Source organism: Pelobates fuscus, chromosome 9, assembly GCF_036172605.1.
Source record: "Pelobates fuscus isolate aPelFus1 chromosome 9, aPelFus1.pri, whole genome shotgun sequence".
NCBI lineage: Eukaryota > Metazoa > Chordata > Amphibia > Anura > Pelobatidae > Pelobates > Pelobates fuscus.
Window position 1 is genome coordinate 95,853,612 of NC_086325.1, and position 22,997 is coordinate 95,876,608.

A 22,997-nucleotide genomic window follows, 5' to 3' on the forward strand; every position below is an offset into this window, starting at 1 on the left:
AGGGTCCTGAAGCTGGCCTGGACTCCCAAATATGTTTATATTGAAACCAATAGGACTGAACATGCATACACTATAGGGGTGCTGTTGGGTACAATCCTTGGACTATACAAGATACAGTGCAGACACTCATGTAGTAACTAGCAATTTCAAAACTCACAGAATGTAATACATTTTTTTAACACCTAACCTAGGCAATAATGGGAGTTTAATTACAGTACATGAGCATACATTGCATAAGCCTGCCACAAGGTCAATGTATCCCATGTTTGGCATGTACATATGTCTTTGTATGTATGTGTTTTACATGTATACTATGCTACAAATAATATCCAGTGATGGTTTACTTTCACTGTGCAGAAATTAGTGTTCTTTGTATGCTTGAGCTGGATGAAGCTCCATTTGATGGAATACAGGTGGTCCTAGTTTTGCGACCTACCTGTTTTACGACGGCTTGCACTTACGACCAGCTCTCTCATGGGGTAGTAAGTGCGAGCCATCGTGGGAATTGGCTGAAATTTCCCCAAACATAGATGAACGCACCAGAGCAAGGAATCCCTTAACTCCTCACTTACCGACCAATTCGTTCTTCGACCGGGTCGTAGGAACAGAACCCAGTCGGTAAGTGAGGAGTACCTGTATGTAGCTCTCTTCTGTGTATATTGCATATCATACTTGTGCAGTTTACCTAAAGCTTGGCATAGCTCATAAAAGTGTGAGTGTACAGTATCCATCTTCTGGTTATGTCAACATTGACCTTACTACATTATGCAGTGTATATGCTTGTTCTGTATTTTTATTATTTTTATTTTTGTTGACACTGCTACAAACAAAAGAGACTTTGAGGTAGGAACAGTAGGGAAAGAGGTTATGCCAAAGGGGGTCGCACTTCAACGTGCGCTGTTTATGTGTGAGGGACTATGAACCTGAAAGTCTTCCTACCCTATCTGACCAGATTATACATCTATGCTTGACATGTGTGTGCATTTTGTGGGTTTTAGATTTTTTTATTTTCTTTACTTTAAAGTTTGGCCACATACTTTTTACATGATGGGTAAATGTTAAACGTGTAACAAAATGATCACCTGATTTATCATTTGAAGATGGGTTTTATTAAGAGTTTATTTCCTTGGACCATCATAAGGTACTACAGAAGCCACCTAAAGTTCTTTCAGGAGGTGCCAGTCATGGTAGTTTGATTTTGAAATAGGAATTTCTACCACCTGTCAATTACTTCAGGCAGCGGGAAGATTGGGAGCACAGCGAAAGGCGGTCAGCCGCGGCGTGCAGCGAGCGGGCTTCAAGACGCAACGCCAAGCATTCAGAGCCCGGCACAGTCTCCCCTCCCATAGAGCTGCGGACGGACACAAGCACCCACCAGCTACCAGCCTCCCACCTCTAGGCATCGGCTGACCTACCTCATCCATGGTCCACCCTGAAGCAATAAGCTTTGGTCGAGTGACTGCTGCACTGAATTCTGCGGCAGAATAGCTGATCCTGTGCAGCCCTTACAGAACACAATGCCCGATCTGCTTTTGGTACAATCATAGACTAAATCTGCTTTCTTCTTCCCTTAAGCTACTATAGACCACGTACCAGATGTTATACCATGCAATGATGCTTACCTATAGTCCTTGTGCAGACACACACTGGTTAGACCAAGCCACCATACAAATAACTAATGTGTTAAAGAAACATGCCCAACAACTTAAGCTTGTACTAAAATGTATCTCTAAAGCATGAACCTCACTACTAGATTAAGCCTGTTTTCCTTAAGCATCTGAACCTATAGTTTAAACTCGTACCTTTTACTTTGAATTAACCTATCCAGTTCTAGCTTGTTATTAATATAAAATTGTGTATGAACTATTACCGAAAATGTGCAGTAAATACAATTGCCATACTGTTGTTATATATGTTACGCATGCGCTTGATCTAGCTGTTGTGGCTAACCAAGCAAGATGTACAACTCGCACAACAAAAATAAAGGGGTGTGTTTCTACATACTTTTTGAGTTTGAATTCAGGGCTGTGTTTGTTTGCTGAGATGTATGACATACATTCACAGATATATACATACACATTAACACACTTATACATGCACACACTGACACAAGCAGACTGGCGTATACACACACGCATACACACGCATACACACGCATACACACACAGATACTCACTGACACATATATGTACACATGCAGAGGTGTATTTGTGTGCTGTGTTGGCGTAGGAATGCTGGGATGCACACTTACACAGTATTGGTACTAGAATGATGGGATGTATGCGTTTCCACACACACACTGACACTCTTATACACACGCAGGTACACACACACAAGTATACATATAAGCACACAGCCAGATATACACATACACACGCACACAGCCAGATATATACACACGCACACAGCCAGATATATACACACGCACACAGCCAGATATATACACACGCACACAGCCAGATATATACACACGCACACAGCCAGATATATACACACGCACACAGCCAGATATATACACACGCACACAGCCAGATATATACACACGCACACAGCCAGATATATACACACGCACACAGCCAGATATACACACACGCACGCACACCATCAATTGTCTTTACAGAATGGTGGTTTCCCTGGGGTCCAGTGAGAGCTGGATGGCTGAGGTTGATGAGAGTCTGAGGAACTTGGCTACCCTGGTCCCTTTCCTCCTCCTCCTCCTTGTTGTGTGCCTCCTCTTTCTCAGTGTGTACCTCCTTCTCCCCAGCGGCACTCTTTTACTTGGGAGGAAGTGACTTCACCTCACTTTCTCCAAGCAGGCAGGAAGACAGGGGCCCGGTCCAAAGCACTGTTAAAGGTTTGGGGGCCCCTGATTACTTCATCTGCTGCAGCCCACCGGGATATTTCTCAGTATCCCGGTGGGCTGTTCAGACCTGGTTGCGGTCAAGGGGCCCATGTGGCAGCTGCCTGGGGCCCCACAGGCGTAACTGGGCACGGGGCAGCTGCCCCATTTGCCCTGGGTTTACAGATTTAACGCTATGGAAAAAGGAAATTAAATGAGGGTGCCCTCTATCTACTAAACAGTGGCGTACTAATGGGGGGGCGGGAGGGGCGGTCCGCCCCGGGTGCCATCCAGTAGGGGGGTGCCACACTCTTTCCCTCCTGCTGGTCGTCCTCTCCCTCGCGGCTCAGGCGCTCAGTGAGTGAGTCAGAGCACAGGGAGGGGATTCCCAGCCTGTGTACTGAGTCATCACTGAGCACCAGGGAGGTTGTTATGGAGTGTGCCAGCAGGGGGCGCAGAGCTGCATTCTGCCAGGTTTCTCCCCTGCGGCCACTCTGCCTGCACCTCCTGCACTGCCTGGGATGGGATGGAGAGAGACAGCCCCTGAATCATGGTAAGTTAATATAATTGTAAATTCACCCTCACCCCCTCCCTCAGTCACCCTGTCATCCCCCCTCAGTCACCCTGTCACCCCCTCCCTCAGTCACCCCGTCACCCCCCCAGTCACCCTGTCACCCCCCCCCAGTCACCCTGTCACCCCCCCTCAGTCACCCTGTCACCCCCCTCACCCTGTCACCCCCTCCCTCAGTCACCCTGTCACCCCCTCAGTCACCCTGTCACCCCCCCTCACCCTGTCACCCCCTCAGTCACCCTGTCACCCCCCTCACCCTGTCACCTCAGTCACCCTGTCACCCCCCCCTGTCACCCTGTCACCCCCCCTGTCACCCTGTCACCCCCCCTGTCACCCTGTCACCCCCCCTCAGTCACCCTGTCACCCCCCCTCAGTCACCCTGTCACCCCCCCTCAGTCACCCTCTCACCCCCTCCCTCAGTCACCCTGTCACCCCCCACTCAGTCACCCCCTCACCCTGTCACCCTCTCACCCCCACTCAGTCACCCTGTCACCCCCCCCCCACTTAGTCACCATGTCACCCCCCCTCAGTCACCCTCTCAACCCCTCACCTGGTCACCAGTCACCCCCCCCTCAGTCACCCTATCACCAGTCACCCCCCCCTCACCCTGTCACCCCCCCTCACCCTGTCACCCCCTCACCCTGTCACCCCCCTCACCCTGTCACCCCCTCCCTTAGTCACCCTGTCACCCCCCTCAGTCACCCAGTCACCCTCTCACCCCCTCCCTCAGTCACCCTCTCACCCCTCCCTCAGTTACCCTGTCACCAGTCACCTCAGTCACTCTCTCATCCCCTCCCTCAGTCACTCTCTCATCCCCTCCCTCAGTCACCCCCCTCAGTCACCCTGTCACCAGTCACCTTCCTCAGTCACCCTGTCACCCCCTCACCCTGTCACCCCCTCCCTCAGTAACCCTGTCACCCCCTCAGTCACCCTGTCACCCCCTCCCTCAGTCACCCTGTCACCCTGTCACCCCCTCAGTCACCCTGTCACCCCCTCAGTCACCCTGTCACCCCCCTCACCCTGTCACCCCCCTCAGTCACCCTCTCACCCCCTCCCTCAGTCACCCTGTCACCCCCCACTCAGTCACCCTGTCACCCCCCACTCAGTCACCCCCTCACCCTGTCACCCTCTCACCCCCACTCAGTCACCCTGTCACCCCCCCCCCCCACTTAGTCACCATGTCACCCCCCCTCAGTCACCCTCTCAACCCCTCACCCGGTCACCAGTCACCCCCCTCCCCTCAGTCACCCTATCACCTGTCACCCCCCCTCACCCTGTCACCCCCCCTCACCCTGTCACCCCCCCTCACCCTGTCACCCCCCCTCACCCTGTCACCCCCTCACCCTGTCACCCCCTCCCTTAGTCACCCTGTCACCCCCCTCAGTCACCCAGTCACCCTCTCACCCCCTCCCTCAGTCACCCTCTCACCCCTCCCTCAGTTACCCTGTTACCCCCCCCAGTCACCCTGTCACCAGTCACCTCAGTCACTCTCTCATCCCCTCCCTCAGTCACTCTCTCATCCCCTCCCTCAGTCACCCCCCTCAGTCACCCTGTCACCAGTCACCTTCCTCAGTCACCCTGTCACCCCCTCACCCTGTCACCCCCTCCCTCAGTAACCCTGTCACCCCCTCAGTCACCCTGTCACCCCCTCCCTCAGTCACCCTGTCACCCCCTCAGTCACCCTGTCACCCCCCTCACCCTGTCACCCCCCTCAGTCACCCTGTCACCCAGTCACCCCCTCCCTTAAATGTCCTTAAATATGTCAATCCCACATAAGGATAACAAATAAGTGAGTTATCTACTAAACAACCTAAAGATTAAAATTAAGAAAAAGGCTTTTTAAATTTTGATCTTTTAGCTGTTTAGTAGAGAATTCCCTAAATTGGTGCCCTTATGTGAGATTCCATATGTAAAGATACCAAATTAGGGTGCTGTTTAGCAGATAGCTCCCTTATTTGGTGTCCTTAAATATGGCAATCCCACATAAGGATAAGAAATAGGGGAGTTATCCGCTAAACAAAGATCAAAGTTAAGAGGTGTCAGCCATCCCTGAAATCTAGGTCGCTAATGTGAATTCTATGCAAATGTGTTGTCTGATGCCAGCATGCACAACATACTGTCGTCAGACAGCCAATGGCATCACATTCCCCCATTACCTAGTGAAAATTATTCATGCTTCCAGCCCCCACTGTTTATGTGCCTCCCCTATATATTGTTCCTAGAGTCACAACTGCTTCAGGGGCCCAGTTGTGCGCGGTGGTGCTTTAATGGTGCGACCAGGCTTCTGTAATAATATAATGGCAGCCCTGGGGGAAGTGAAATTCAGTCACTTCCTCCCAGCTAACACTGAGACACGCAGGGTGGAGGGCGGCACTGATTGGGAGAGAACTAGAGCCCAACTCCCAACAGCCTCAGCCAGCAGGTACTAAACAGGAGGATGGCATTGTGTCTGTGTAGTTGCATGTGTGTAAATGTGTGTCTGTATCTGCATGTGTGTCAGTGTGTGTATATATCTGCATACATCTCAGCATCTTGCCAACACTACACACAAACACATCCCTGCATTCCGGTGCAAACACTACATACAAACACACCTCTGTATTAAAACATCACCATTATATATAACCACACCACTGCATCTCGCCAACACTACACACAAAAGCATGCCTGCATTAAAATGCCAACACTACATACAAACACACCCATTCATTCACTCACACTCACTCCATACAAAAGCATGCTTACATTGAAACATGCAAGCACTGATCAATGCTACATACATTAAAAAAAATGTGGGTGTTTTGTACATTTTAAAGTGCAGGGGGGGGGGGGGGGGGGGGGCAAAACTAGGCCCCGGGTGCCATATGCTCTAGGTACGCCCCTGCTACTAAATATGGATATTTGGGCAGGGGAGGTTTATGACTTTAATGATTTGATTTGCTTTTACTATTGCAGCTTCATATTTTTATTTTTCTATTTTCACAATAATTTGTGTTTAGGCCAACATTATGGAACTCATAGAAAAGAGAGGCTGGAGGGTTTTTGGCCCAATGTAGGGACACATTGGATGGCTTAGTAATTTTCTGCTGTGCTTCTCAAAGGAAAAATGTAGTGTCAGGAATACAAACGTGTGTTTAGATCTCAGCTCCCCTGTCCATATCTTATCCTATTTTCCTGCTACATACAAAAGTAATAATATATTTGCCAAAGATTTTAGTGGTCAATTTTATTTTGTAACTTTAATTTTCTGCCTTGAACCACTCCTGTTTTATTTATTTCATTATATATATTTATGTATCTAAAATGAAAATATGTGGGAATTCTGTCAGGGTTGCCATGTGGAAATCACTGTATATCCTCAGATAGACCTGTAACCTGTTAGAATAAGCACAAATCTTGATCAAAAGGCAATGGAAAAAAGTAATGTATGAAATATCTTGTATACATGTAGATGATCTCGCATATGGAACAAGCCAATGGATTTGTTCACTAGCAATGATCAAGTTTAAAAAAACAAACAAAAAAAAAACACCTGAATTTCACCATGTGAATATATAAGCCAATTAGAAGCTCCCCATTCATAAAAACTTCTTTAGAAAAAAAATGTACGTTGCCTCAAGCCGTTTTGTGTGTATGCGAATGACCTCTTGTACTCCGACTAAGTACCTCTGCCAGGTCATCTTCGGTGCAATCAGAAAGATTCAATACACTTTGGAATGAGGCGGACTTCGGTCAAGGTACCAGTAGATTTGATATTCTTTGAATCCTATCGCTGTTTTCGCAGAGAGAGATTATAGCCCTTTCCCCCAAACCATTAACCAAGACTTAAAGGGACACTTAGTTACCTGAACAACTTTAGCTTAATGAAGCAGTTTTGGTGTATAGAACATGCCCTTGCAGCCTCAATGCTCAATCCTCTGCCATTTAGGAGTTAAATCCCTTTGTTTATGAACCCTAGTCACACCTCCCTGCATGTGACTTGCACAGCCTTCCATAAACACTTCCTGTAAAGAGATCCCTATTTAGGCTTTCTTTATTGCAAGTTCTGTTTAATTAAGATTTTCTATTAAAAGCTATGGTAATAGCTTGCTAGACCCTGCAAGAGCCTCCTGTATGTGATTAAAGTTTAATTTAGAGATTGAGGTACAATTATTTAAGGTAAATTACATCTGTTTAAAAGTGAAATCAGTTTTTTTTTCATGCAGGCTCTGTGAATCATAGCCTGGGGAGGTGTGGCTAGGGCTGCATAAACAGAAACAAAGTGATTTAACTCCTAAATGACAGTGAATTGAGCAGTGAAATTGCAGGGGAATGATCTATACACTAAAACTGCTTTATTTAGCTAAAGTAATTTAGGTGACTATAGTGTTCCTTTAATGTAGGGGTTAAATCGAACAGCTTTATTTAACACACACTTTTCTACAACATAAGATGAGGATTGCACTTTACAGGGGGTGATCTATACAATGCAATGTAACACAGCCCAATCCCCTACAAGGGCCACTCAGAGATGACAAAGGATCATGAGATCAGTCTTGTTTTAATGCTATTTTCCCCCCTGCTGTGTCCCTCTCAGACAGGACACCTGGGATTTCGAGCCCCAACACTCAGTTATGTAGTATCCCCAGAAATTCCTTTATAGCTCGCACCTGAACTACCATCTCTCCAAAAAAATTACTAAATTGGAGGTAGCCAGCCCAATTGACAATACTTTTAAGTTCCATATGTTTTCTTCCAATCCGGCACGGAGTTCCTCATGGTTTTGTGGTTCCTCCTGGTCTCTTTTCTAGGAGTTCACTCTTATCTCCTGAGTATCCCCAGATACCTCCTTACCTTACCGCCATCCTCTGTAAAATGCGTTGTGATTTGTGTTTTGGGGACTGAGCAACACCTGATCAAAGATTCACTGGATTGAAACACCGATTCACCGATCCGAGATTTAAACTATCTCCTCGCCAGGCAGTCGATATAGAACAATTCATCATGACGTCACAACAATAATAGACGTCCTTCCGTGTGGCAAAAGCCGAAGCGTTCTCCGATGGCACCACTAGTAAATCGCTTTATAATGGAGTCTTTCCCCTCACACCGTTGACACCGACCGCTCAGAACATACATACCGTGCATAACGAGTTGTACTCCAGCTCTCACCGCCGCTCTGTCTCCAGTTGATGTTCCGTCTCTGGTGAAAGCAGCCCGGCATCCCTGAGCCCCAGCCTGCTGCAAGGACCGAGAGCAGGAGAACAGAGCCGGCTGTCAGAGCCCGTGGTGTGACCCCCCCCCGCCAGAGCCAGCACTGTATGGGAAGCGGCCCGTGCTGAGCTGCGGAGTGTGATTAGCCCCCATACAGTGTGTTTGTCGGAGGTCCTGAGGGGGAAGAGCGGCCATGGAGAACGCACACACTAAGATGGTGGAGGGGGTGCTGGCAAACTTCAACGTGAGCGAGAGCACGGGGCTCAGCCTGGAGCAGGTCAAAAAACAGAAGGAGATGGGCCCCCAACAGTACCTGCACCAGTACTGGGGGAGCCTTGCTGGCCAAGCTGGGGGCCCCAATGGCATCTCACAGGGAGTGGAGGCTCCCTAAGTGAAGGAGTTGAGGGCCCCATGGCAGCTCCTTTGTCTGCATGTAAGCATGTCTGTGAGAGATCTCATCTTTGTCTGCATGTGAACATGTCTGTGAGAGACTACAGCTCCCTTCATGCTCTGTCAGCCGTGGGGGAGGAGGGGGGGGACTATTGCAGCTGAGATAGGAGTCCTCTGCAGGGTGACTCACTGACCGGCACATTGCAGCATTCAGGCTGATATATTATGAAATGCGGTATTAGAATGGGTATAATTAAATGTATGCAAATTTTCATTGATACCATATCTACTAAACAGTGATTTAATTTTCCCTGTTTGGGCAGTGGAGTGTGCCTTTAATCTTAGCTATACTATATATCCCAATAAATAAAGTAACATGAAAGAAAAGCTATGCTTTGTACTTAAGTTAAAAATAATTAGAAAATTTATTTGCCTTCCAATTCTGTAATACTTTTTTTTTAAAAAGTTGTATTTGCTTAACATCAGATGAACTGCTTTAATTCACTGAAAACTGTTTGAAACTCATTCAACTGTTTTGCACACTTGACTTCTGGTTAAACATGGCATGATACAACACTACCCCTTGACCTCACTACCCACCTCAGGCATAAATGTAATCCAGGAGGAGGCACACCCTTCGCTGTGAAGATTGCAACATTGACTCTTCAGGCACCAAAGCTTATTGTATCACATGAGTTTAGGATCTACTTTCCACAATTATGTGCCCTTAGGATATTATTCTATTAGTTATGAAATTTACTCCACTTGATCTCTAATTTCATTACATATAGGCTTAATAAAGTGCCATGAAATATATTCATTCAAGCTGGCAGTTTCAAACTTGTTTAATTTTACTTGAATGACAGTGTTAGAAATGTAAATGCTAAACCTTAAAACACAACCACTGATTGATTTGACATCAATAATCTTATTGTACACAGTTGTAATGTGTTGATAAATATTATAAAAATAAAGCTGCTGTTGGGAACCATATTCTTTCTTCAGCATCATTTAAAAAGTGATTTCTCTTATGATAGTTTTAAAGCCAAAAAACATTACTTGGTGTAAACCTATCACCATCAGTAGGTTGGAGGATGACAAGACTGTATAAAGTCATTTCTATCCCACAATAGTACACTAAATCACTAGAAAATTAAAGGATTAAAAAACAAATCTTTAGTTTGCTTGTTCCTCTTCCAAGTTGGATGATTTGGTGGTTGGAGGCAATTGTGCGACATTTGTGCTGTGTGCACCCGTGCCATTGACTGTACATTTTTTTTTTTTTTTTTTTGAGTTTACAAATTATACCATATTCTCTTTTTTTTATGATGTATATCACTTTGTAAAAAATGAAATATAGCATATATGCTTTCTTATGTCTGGCAAACCTGTTTTAATATCTGCAGTCATTTGATTTGAAAGACTATATCATGTTATTCTAGATGTTCTCTAAAGAAGCCAACCAAACAAAACTAGCAGAGTTGGATATTCATGTTTATTTTATTTTACAGCTCAGCTATGTTGTCCTAAATTTGAAATTCCATTTCCAAGTTTAATACATTTAGTCAGTAAATGGGAAACGTGTGGAGTATTTAATGCTGGATTTGCAGAATTAGTACAAAATGTCAGAGTTGGAGAAATTCTACAACCCTTCTATATGTCTGTCTTGACTGGTTTGTATTATAGTTGGCTGCTCTGTTGTTCAGATCACTGTTGACCTCCACTTAAAGGGACACTATAGCCACAAGAACTATAGCCTAATGTAGTTGTTCTAGTGAGTATAGTCAGTACCTGCTGGCTTTTTAATGTAAACACTGCCTTTTCAAAGAAAAGTGTTTACATGGCAGCCTAGGGACACCTCAGCCTGGAGACACTGAACTTTCCCCATAAAGATGCATTGATACAGTAAATGTCTACAAGGAGATGCTGAATGGGTATGGCAGCATCTGGCTTTATCCCCCGCCCCGCCTCTTTGTCTGAGATCAGATTTGACTAGCTCAGCCAATCAAATGCTTTCCTATGTGCCAGGCAGGAGGAGATATGTACGCAGGAAAAAGGCAAATTTTCTAACACAAGGTTGTGGGGTGGGGGTGTCCTCATGCAGAGCGTGTGGACGTCCAGCGTCTGATAACGGACCAAAAGTTTGTTTGGATTCCGGAAGCCCCCTAGTGATTGTCTGGTAGACAGCCACAGAGGGCAGACTTAGAGCTGCAATGTAAACATTGCAGTTTTTCTGGAACAGTTTTACATTGCAGCACTAAGTGCAAAAGGGTCACAGCACCCAGACCACTTAAATTCGCTGAAGGGGTCTGAGTGCCTACCGTGTCCCTTGAAGCCTGACTCTAGTGACTGTCTGTATCACACTTCTTCTGCACTGTCCAAATGCAACCTACTTTGGTTTTGCTTGTTTTTGTTTCTTGTGTATTTTGGCATATAAATTTAATGTTCAGGGCTTCTTAAAACCCAAGGATCCGCAGAAACCTTTTTTTTTTTTTTTTTTTTTGTAAGTACATGTTAATGATGGAAGTGACCACATGTGTCGAGCATAGAAGTATAGCATGTGAGGATTATTTTAGACATGTCAAATTTTTAACTAATTGTTTTAGTGTGAACAACAATTAGCTCTTAGTTACACATACCTGATATAGTTACTGGGACTTACTGCTTACACGTTTTTATATTAACCTGTTTGTTCCTAGTGCAGTTTTGCCCTTGGCATTTACTATATATTTCAATTGCCGTGCATAAGACATTGAATAAACAAGCTGCTCCCAGTTTTTAGATGACTGTTTGGACAGAAACCAAGCTCATTTACCTCTTTTAAACACGTTTTGCATTGATAGTTTCTTGGTTGTGTGCAAATATTAAAGCTTTTAACTCTGTTTTTCAAAATCATATTGCAGTAGGATTCTGGTCAGCTCTCACTTTTGCCGTACAATATGGTTGTTTATTCCTTGAAAGCTTTACAAACATCTGTGTGTAGTTACACAAGCTTACAAAATGCAGCTCCCACAAATCATTATGCTTCCAAATTGTAGACACGTACTTGTGTATGTTTCGAAAAGTGTTTTCAGTGTGTGCAACCACAAGAGGTCTCTCTCTACACATTGTGTTTTGTAAGGTCTGAATGCCAAAGTAATTGGCTAGCTGAGATGGCAAATCACTGTAAAATGTTGTGGCTTATGTTACTTCCCAGTCTTGAATTATGTAGGCAAGTAAAAGCATACCACAAATAGCTTGTATACGAAAAAAATCTCACCACATACTGTGTGTCAAGAAAAGTACACCATAGTGATATCTAGAAACCTATATTAGTAGCTGATTTGGTTAGAAGAGACACCTGATTTGAATATATCTTTTTAATTGATGTGTTTGTTTAACATTTTGAAAGATCAATGGTTTGTGAGTTTATTTTTCAAATAGAAAATATATACATAGATTTCTCTCACTGAGTGAAAAGTTTCAAAAAAAAAAAAGTTAGCAGCCATTTATTTTTCATTTCTCACTTGGTTGCTTTTCTTTTTTTATTTTATTTATTGTCTTTATTTTTGCATGCATAGTAGGCATACAAGCAGGTAAAGACTGGGGTGGAGGGTAATATGTCATAAGATAATACTGCACTTTTATAGTGAAAAAATGGTACGGTAGAACCTCATGCTAAACCTTAATGGCCAGAGGGTTGCTTTAATTTAGTGGCAATAAACATAGATTATTGTCTTGATATAAAGGCTAAAATAAGTAAGCTTTGTGATTCAGGCTAAGTCAACATGTCTAAGTAAAATAAACCGGAACAAATATATAGCTTGAAGTTAGACATGACATAGTTAAATCATATAGAAATGGTTAGGGGAGGCTAAACTTGCTGAATTAACCTACAAAATGGTATAGCTTTAGTGCCGCTGGGTACGTTTCACATAATGAGCCAGAAATGGATGAAATAATTGGAGTCCCTGCACCATACAAACAAGCTGGTGGATATAGTCAGGCAGAATCTCCACTTTCAGTGCCTCATAATTCAGCCACAAATAGGCTGCAATATGGAACCCATCTAAACACCAGGTAAGGATTTGACACTCTCAGCCAAACAGTCCTGTAAAGCCAGTCTGGCAGCATGTAGTTGATCCAGGATGAGACTGCTGTCCCCCTGAGCCCAGACCTTGTAGGGAGCCAGTATCACATATCCAAGAGCTCTCCAGCTCAACTCAGTAGGGCTGTGCGCCTGATGGTGCTCCTGAACTTGAGGCCTCTCATAGTGTTTTGGCTGCTGATTGGAGGGATCTCCTGATGGGCTCCCAGCCAAGAACAAGGTTGGCAAGCCTCCACAGCATTTGTGTCTTCCTTTGTGACTGGCAGGGTAGAGATATGCGCCTTCAAAACTCTTTGCAGTTCTGATTAAATTGCACCTCAAAGCGCCCACTCCATGTGGAGATACCCAAGCTCTCCTGTGACTTTTGGGGTTATGGCACGTCAGCCATCTTGGGTCCATTGCGTGCTCTCTGCTTCCGGCAGGACATTCAGTTGCTGTGCATTGGTGAATTTCCACAGCAGGGGGACCAGGTGATATGTTGGTGATACACAACTTTAAAAATAAATAAATTATTGCCGATAATGGGAATTTTAATGTTTCTCCTCTTCCTGCAACTTATAGACACAAAGATTAATTATAACCCTGTAATATAAAACATTTCAGTTTGAAACACTGCATGTACAGATATTTCATGCAGACACATTTTTTGTTGAATGAATTATCATTCTCTCCAAAATCTCTGCTATAAATGAGAAGGGAGAGAAAGGGAAAGTGTTGGTTTCTGTCTATGGTGACTGTGCGATGATATACACAATAGCCTACAAAACAAATAGACCAACACATAGTGTTACATTGTGACAATGTAGATGACAATTGTCCCATCAACTTGGGAAATATAAGAGCACTTCTATTGTAATGTTAAGCCCTGAAATGGGAGAGATTCTCTGGTTTCCCCCTGTTAGTGAACCGGCATAAAGAGGTTGACGAAGTGTTGATGTGTTCAGGAACAGGCAATGCTTCTCCCCCGCGCCCCCCCCCCCCCCCCCCTTTTTAAAAAAAATTAATAAATATTTATTTCTGGATTGCTGATTTTATTGAGAGAAAGGAGATTCAGAAAATCTACTGCATTGGGAGTTATAGGTATACACTGTTTTGGTTGGTTTGTTTTTTTGTTTTGTTTTTGTTCCCCCCACCCCCCACAATATTGTGTACATTGTCCATTATTGAGACAAGGGAGTGTCTCCGGGACATTCTTATTCCCATTTTATAGAAGTATATATATTGCATGGTTTGGATTCATTTTTTTGGAAACCCTAATGTAGAATTATTTATACATTTCTTTATATATTCATAAAAGGAGTGATTTATAGTGGCTTTGTCTATAATCCGAACTGAAATTGCTGCATTTTTTGCTCACATACAGCATTAATGAATACTGTTGATACGAACAAATGTGTTTACATCCTACAAGATGCTGTGTAACGCACGTAGTAGTTTCTTCTACTACTAAATAAAATGTATACTCTGGCGACTTCCCCCCACAAAAAATATATATTTTCCCAAAACGTGTGGGAATCAGGAATTTCTCATTTTTATTGTAGTTAAAGTTTTTAAATATTTTTTTTTTTAGAATTATGACACTCATTACTACTACTAACAAGGCACAATTCAATTATCAATATTTTGTAACCTAATCCAACCTTTTCCTAGATACCTGCCCATCAGAGAAGCAATTAATCATTTGGAAAAAAAAATCTAATTTTACAAACTACTTTGTTACTTTTCAGAAAAAAATAATTAAAAGATAGCAGTATTGAATGCTAGTGAACACAGAGAAAAGCATGACAACGGTTAAGAAACATTGCCTGTTTGCTGTGTCTTCATTTAATTAATGTTTTTTTATGTGATTTATTGACCTTTTAAAATGTGATGTAAAATTAATATTATGGGGCTGATGTGTATTGTAGTCCTTGCTGCCCAGTAGTAATGGGAGTGAGTGCAGGACTTCTCTCTTTTTGTATTAAAATTAATATTAAATGTGTGGTCTCCACATTGCTTTAGCCTTGGTTTTTTTTTTTTCGTCATTTTGAAATTCAAGACAAAATGTTAAAACGAATTAATTTCCACACGTTGATGAATAGATGCCTTTTTTACTTTTTTTTTATAGTCTTTTTTTTTACTCTTCAGCATAATCTAGAGAAATATTCAACTAATTCAGTAACCAGGAAGTTAAGTACACTATGGTATACATCACCTCTTGCAGTAAAGTACAAACAGTGTGCCGTGTGTAACGAAAAACAAAATGTATGTACATAATCCCACTTAACCTGTAGTGGCTATGGTGTGGGGATTATTCCTTTAAAGTAGCACTGTTATACTACCCTCCTTCCCCCATTTGCCTTTATTTAGATTTATAATGTGTTTTTATATACCTTATGTCAATGAAGTTTGCCCTTCTTGGATTCTTTTAATTAAAGCATTGTGGCTAAATTAGCTTAGCGACTTTAATGGGTTATTACTTAAGATCACAAGAAAAAGGAGATCCCGCTTATACACATATAAAAATAAAAAAAAAGGTAAATTAAAAAATAAAAATAAAAACGAGGAAATAGTAGGAGCAAGAGATAAAATTATTTTAAAACATGCAGCTTTTTTGAGAAATAAATTGTGTTTATTTAGTGAATTAATTTCTTTCAGAATGGTGACTGTCCAAAAGAATCATAACATGTGGGAAGTCAGGCCCAATCCACTAGGAGTCGGAAAACTAAACCATATTCAAGACTTTGTGTCTCTCTCTTGCCTAATACTCAAACATTCCCAAGTTTGTTGTATAGCTAAGAAGAGAAAGAAGGAACGTGCATTGTAAACAGAGGATACAAAATAGGACAGTTGAACTATAACCATGGAACCAACACTCCCAAAGATGAATGTGAACTCCCCGATACTTATCATATTGAAAGATATCAGTTTATCAGGTAAACGTAAGCTTTGCTTTCTTTCATACAATGGTGGGAGTCTGAAATAAACATAACATGTGTGATCCAACACCCAAACAGTGCAATACTTAAACCCACAAACAAAGCAGGTTTTGTGCAGATTACTATTCAGGAACAACTGATCAAAGCATTTACCTGGTTAACACACCATCAATGGAAAAAAATATATATAAAATCGGTAAAACTTGGAAAACGTGCATAAAGACAAAGTTTGCTGGTATACAAATTTGCCCCATGCACACATCATGAAAAGGTCAACAAAAAAAGTTGTTGTTAAAGACAAAGAACCGAGGAATGCCTAGAACAAATCTCTCTGTATCAAGTGTGAGGTAAAATAAGCCTTTTAGTGTAAATATAAAGCAGTCCATAACGTAATATTAAGAAATATAAAATTCAGTTCTGCAAGGATCACAGTTTTTAAAAGAACTATAACGCTAACATGAATACCCCTTCTGAAGAATATGAAGTGACACTGCTCTCCAGAACAACTTCTCCAGTCAAGTCCATAGGGAATAAAGGAGTACAAGGTAGCCAAGGAGATCCCCAGAGAAAATTGCGCAGAAGTGTTAAATTCCTAATGTTCTTGGGCTCTTCAGTCCAGGGTAAGGTGCACTTATGGTCTAAGTCTGTAGGAAAGCATGTGCCCATCAAGAGACCTAAAAAGGAGTTGGGTGCAAGCAACTGTGCTAGTGCCAACCAGGCTGACAAATTATTTAGATTTCGAAGGGTAAAATGGTCCCCAAATGTGTTTGGGGGCCCCCTTATCAATGTTCTGAATAAAACAAATTTTCCCTTTTTCAGAAAAGGTCAAACCTTGAAGCTAAACAGCTCATGAGCAATGGAGGATGAGTTGGAAATGGAGGAGCAAAGTCTTGAATTTAATTGGGTGTGTTCCTTCATCGTTTTGGATTGGACCTGACTTCCCACATGTATTGGTTCTCCTGGACTCTCACTATCGTATACATCCTGTTCCAAATTATGCAAATTCTATTTAAGTGTCACAAAGATTAAAACACTTTTTTTCAGTTTAACTCATGGATGGCGTTGTGTCTCAGGGCTCTTTTGATCACTGAAATCAATCTCTGACACCTGTGATAATTAGATTGCCAGGTGAGCCCAATTTAAGGAAAAACTACTAAAGGAGGGTGTTCCACGTTATTAAGCAGAGCACCATTTTCATGCAATATGGGGAAGAAAAAGGATCTCTCTGCTGCCGAAAAAAGTGAAATAGTTCAATGCCTTGGACGAGGTATGAAAACATTAGATATTTCAAGAATCATCGCACTATTAAGAGATTTGTGGCTGATTCAGAGCACAGACGGATTTGTGCAGATAAAGGCAGATTGAGGAAGATTTCTGCCAGATCCATGCATCTGATCAAGAGAGCAGCTGCTAAAATACCATTTCATAGCAGCAAACCGATATTTGAGGCTGCTGGTGCCTCTGGAGTTCCACGGACATCAAGGTGTAGAGTCCTTCAGAGTCTTGCAACTGTGCATAAACCTTCTATTCGGCCACCACTAACCAATGCTCAAAAGCAACGGCTGCATTGGGCAGAATAATACATGAAGACTAATTTTCAAACAGTCCTGTTCACCAAGTGCCGTGCAAACTTGGATGTTCCAGATGGATACAGTAGTGGATGGTTGGTGGACGGCCACCCTGTTCCAACAAGGCTGCAACGTCAGTAAGGCGATGGTGGAGTCATGTTTTGGGCCGGAATGATGGGAAGAGAGCTGGTCGGCCCCTTTAGGGTCCCCCCGAAGGTGTAAAGATGACCTCTGCAAAGTATGTGGAGTTTCTGACTGACCACTTTCTTCCCTGGTACAGAAGGAAGAACTATGCTTTCCGTAATAAAATCATCTTCATGCATGGCAATGCACCATCTCATGCTGCAAAGAATACCTCTGCATCAATGACTGCTATGGGGATAAAAGGAGAGTGTCATGGTGTGGCCTCCATCCTCCCCTGACCTCAATCCTATTGAGAACCTTTGGAGCATCCTCAAGCAAAAGATCTATGAGGGTGGGAGGAAGTTTACATCCAAACAGCAGCTCTGGGAGGCTATTCTGACATCTTGCAAACAAATTCAAGCAGTCTGTTCAAAACATCACAAGTTCAATGGATGCAAGACTTGTGAAGCTGCTATCAAATAAGGGGTCCTATGTTAAAATGTAACGTGACCTGTTAAAATGTTATGAGTTTGATTGAAATAGCTTTTCATTTCAGTAAATATGCTGCAAACACAACAAATGACAATTTTCAGTTCTTTACAACCTATAAAGTGTTTTGAAACTTACTGTGCGTAATAATTTGGAACAGTGCATTGTAAGTTTTTTTTTATGTTTTAAAAAAAATACTGTTATTAGGTTTGTTCAATAAAATTTGAATTGTACTCTTAATAGTTGATAAGTCAGCATAATTCTCATGTTATTTACATCAATTATTTAGGTAAATGAGAAAAATATCATTTGCATAATCATTTGGAACAGGGTGTAATAAACATATAACTGATTTAAAAAAAAAAGGCTTTCTAAAATAAATGTAATAATAAAAATATATACAAATGAGGAATCCTTTAACTTTTGTTTATGGCGTTTGATATATATATATATAAATAAATTATTGTGTAACGGAGGTTTGTAGGTATAAGCCGTACTATTTATGTGTGCAGTGGATGGCCAGGCTGTACAAATGCTCAACTGCAGAACATCGATCTCCAGGTAGAAGAGAGATCCTTCCTATTTGTGCCTGAGGTATTTAAATGCAAGTTAAAAAGCAATTCTCAAACCTGTTACACCAAATTTCCACAGTTTAAAGTTAACATTGGAGCACAACAAGAGTAGGTCCAGCTAACATTTTGCAGATTTGTTCACTTCACTTTCTTCACTTCAACAATCTTAACCACTGTAACTCACTGTGGTGATTATGGCAAAAGCAGTGTCCCCACTTTATAAGTATTCAGACTGGTTTACATTGTTTGGGCTTTCTAAATGATGCAGTGATCCATTGCAGTAGATCCATTTTAAAATGGTTTGACTACTCACATTGGGGGGGGAGGGGTGCCATGCCATTCTGCAGTTGTAGTGGTTATGGTGCTTGGATGTGTACCTTTATGGTGCCTTTTGACTTTCTGAATTAGTGTTTGTCATGAAATCCACTTTTTTGAATCCTGTGATCAATTTAAGTATTTTAGTTGATGGATATGTGAGACTTTAGCAGCCATACCGGTCTTGTCATAAGAAGCTGCACTTTTAGGTATTGAAAATATGTCGACATCTAATTTCTTTTATGACGACTAACTCCCCCACCCCCCTCCAAGTTGCATAGATGGTTCTATTTATTTTTTATTTTTTTTAAAGGACATTGTGATTAAATAAATTATTAATGTTAATCTATAAAAGTCTTAACTATTGGTATTACATATCCTCTTATCATTCAGCAACCACCTTGTTTAAATACAGCTCTGTGATTGTGGAAAAAGTTCTTACCTCGTATTATTTTTCTTCCAGATGGCCCTGTTAAACAGCCTGAGTACTGAAGACCTATCACATCTGGAAGAAGAAAGCAGACATTTACGGAGAACAAAACGGAACAAAGGCAGTGAAGGCTCTGAGAGTAAGTGTTGCTTTTACTCCAGGGCTTTCAAGACCCCCACTTGACTTGATAGGGGTGAACATGGCATGTTTTAGCTCCATAACTTTAAAGGATAAAAAGAAAATGGGAAGGGATATGAGTGATATTTAAGGATACATCACGCTTCAGGTAAGATGGAGTCAATTTCCGTTTCATCTTGTAAAGGACAAGGCACTAGTCAGATGCTAAGCAGCAAGTATCATTAATTGAGAACATTTTGAGTCTCTGGGAGATCATTGGACCTAGAAAGAGACTGCTTCTCTCTAGGATCTGTTTGCTTTGTAACCGTTGAAAAAAGAATAATGGATAGGTTGCTTAGTAAAAGTGGCATCAAGTTGGATAAATCCTCAATATTCTTAAATTTCTCTAGCATGTGTGTATATAATTAGAATTATGTAGTGATTTAAAATTAAAATACCATGTTGACAGATGTGTCTGTTACTATAATGCCGATTTTTGTTGCAGTTGTGCTAAACAAGGAAGGTTGCTGGCTAATTTACCTTAATTTTCTGGTTGATTAAATGTATTTGAATTCATAATGGTTTTGTGTGTTCCTTCATGCAGTCTATGCTAAAAGCCTGAGCATCTGAGTTTGTTTGATGATCTCCTTATTGGTTTTATTGTAAACTCAGGCTATCGTTTCTAAGGAACGTTGGATTTTGTCACGTGTTTGCTAGTCTATTGCTGTTATTCCTTCAATCCTCCACTAGTCCTTAATTCCAGATTAAATAATAAATAATTTTTTTATTGGGCCACAGTTGGCTTCTTATACAGTGCCGCTAGCATGGGGTTTCTAAGACAAAATCACAGGGGTTTCCTTCCCACATGCCATTGTGTTTGAGAGATAATAAGCTTTAATTAAGATAACTCAAATAGGAAAACGTGCATACAATTTTTACATATAACGAAAATACATGAAAACCGCATAGAAACCCCCCAAAAATATATTCCCGAATAGCCCCGATCTGAGCGCACAACATATCCAAAAAGCACTCAGATCGGTAGAATGCGAGTTAGGTTCGAACAAAGTTTTGACCGACCGGCCATGAGGTGGTAGCCCAAAACCGTTCCAGAGAATTGGTCAGGCTGGCCCGTCGACTTTTGGGGGTTCCTGTGCGTACACCGACAAACGCTGCCTCTGTCTCTTAAGAAATTAATGCTTCCCTAAAGTTGAGCAAACGGGGGAGGGGCGATGACGTGACGACGCACGCCGGTCACGGCCCGCGGAAGGTGAGGGGAAAAACCGCGAAAAAACTAAAGAAGCCGCGAGGTACCTGAGGCCGAGGGTCCATGGCGGTAGCTGGCAACGGATGAGTAGATACGCTGTGGATACGCTGTAAGCAGTGCCCAGACAGCACAGGAGAGTCCTCGGTGGCATAGAGATCCAGGACAGTGTGAAGAGCGAAGTTAGAGCCGATGCAGTAAAGGGGAACGAACGAGCAGATACACGAGGTGGACGGACAGACGAGCAATTTGGAACATCCAGTATGGCAGCAAGCCGAAAAAATGACATAAATAACAGGCAGAAGACAGCCTAACTGCAAGTATACAAAATGCATATAAACAAGCTGAAAAAGTTTGTATAATCAATAGAAAACTGCCTTTTTTTTCCTTTACCGGCATACTGAACATAGTCTTGATACACACTTGATATATACGGATATATAGACTTACTGAAAACTCCATTAATACGGAGTGAGCAAAGGTTCCAAACTAATTTCAGCTGATATATACTGATATATACTGATATATAGACTTACTAAAAACTTCATTAACAGGAGCGCGGAAAGGCTCCAAATTAATCCTGGCTGAGAGATTCGTCCCCTTTGGAGATATGTGTCTAACCTATTATTATTGAAAATTCCGTTAACAGAAGCGTGTAAAGGCTTCAAACGAACTTTGGCTGAGAGAGTTGTCTCTATTGGATAAGCGTGTTTAACCTAATCGATATCCATAAAATAGCTAAGACGAAAAAAAAAAAAAATGGAATAATGCAGAATATATGGAATAGTATGGATTATCTTTAAGTCCCACTGTATATGGTCAAAATAGACTTCCAAGAGGAAAAAGTACTATTTTGTAAATGTCCTGGAGCTATCTGGCGATCTGTGGGTTATTTGGATAAAATATTATTTTTTCTTTCTAAATGCTCTAATGTTCACTTGCTGAATGTTAAGATAATTGGAGCTTAAGAATAAAACGCCAGAGAAAAATTGAAAGCCGTGGAACGCCGTGAGACCCTTGTCCCTGAACCCAAGATATTGGACAAAATCAAGCGAAAGAAAGAATTAAATAAAAAAACTTTTTTTTTTTTTTTTTTTTTTTACAAGAAAGCGCAATAATGGCAAACAAAAAAGGTGAACTTAAGCTGGGAAACAAAAGAAGAAAAAAAGCCCGACCAAAGAAATGAAAAAAGACTCTCAAATTATTTTTCACCCCAAGATAAGGTGAGGGCAGAAAGAAGAAATAGTATAAATGGAGCAGCCCAACCCATAATGCAACCTATAATACAAATAAACCCAGAGCATGAAATGTCGGATTCTCTAAGTAAAGACGCTGGCCTGATTGGAAAAGATCTCTTGAATGAATGCTTACAAGTGCAACTAGAAAATATAAAGAAAGAGATGCATCTAATGATGGGGGATTTCAAAACAGAGATAGCTAAAATAATGGGCAGAATAAATCTAATGGAAGACAAAATGGATCATATAAAATTACAACAAGGTTTAAATGAAGAAAGAATTATACAGATGGGAAAAAAAATGGTGCTAATGGAAGCCAAGATTTCGGATAACGAAGATAGAGCAAGGAGAAACAACATCAGAATAAGAGGAATCCAAGAAGAAGTGACTTCAGGAGGACTTGAGGAATTCCTAAAAGAGCTCTGTAAATTTTTGGGGGTCCAGCAGAATAATAGCCAATATTGCACGGAAAGAATACATAGAATCCCAAACCCAAGTAATATTCCAGCCCAGCATCCAAGAGACGTCATTGCAGCTTTAAACTCATATAGACTCAAACAAGAAATTATGAGGGCTATGAGATCCAAACCCCTACAAGACTCTAAATATGAATCCATCAAAATATTTAATGACCTATCTAGAAGTACCAGAATGGCTAGAAGAAATTTTACATCATGCACTGTTAAGTTGAGAGAAATGGGAATCAAGTATATTTGGTTGTTCCCAGTTGGATTAAGATTCATGTATGGAGAAAAAGTGGAAATGTTTAGAGAAGTCCAGAGTTTGCAAAAATGGATTCAGGAAACCTTTAAATAATTGATGTATGGGTCTACATTAGACTTCCCCCTCCCTCTCCCCCTGAACAGGGGACGGGAAGAGGTAA

General features: G+C 41.7%; 1 protein-coding gene across 4 annotated transcripts in view; it reads left to right on the forward strand.

Annotated features, from left to right (window-relative positions):
- Nucleotides 1-22,997, forward strand: part of EDA (ectodysplasin A) — a 168,194-nt gene that overhangs the window by 50,719 nt on the left and 94,478 nt on the right. For all 4 annotated transcript variants that reach the window (XM_063432177.1, XM_063432178.1, XM_063432179.1 and 1 more), the window contains exon 2: nt 19,529-19,634. In XM_063432177.1, coding sequence (XP_063288247.1) covers nt 19,529-19,634 — 106 coding nt within the window. The remainder of the gene's footprint in view (nt 1-19,528; nt 19,635-22,997) is intronic.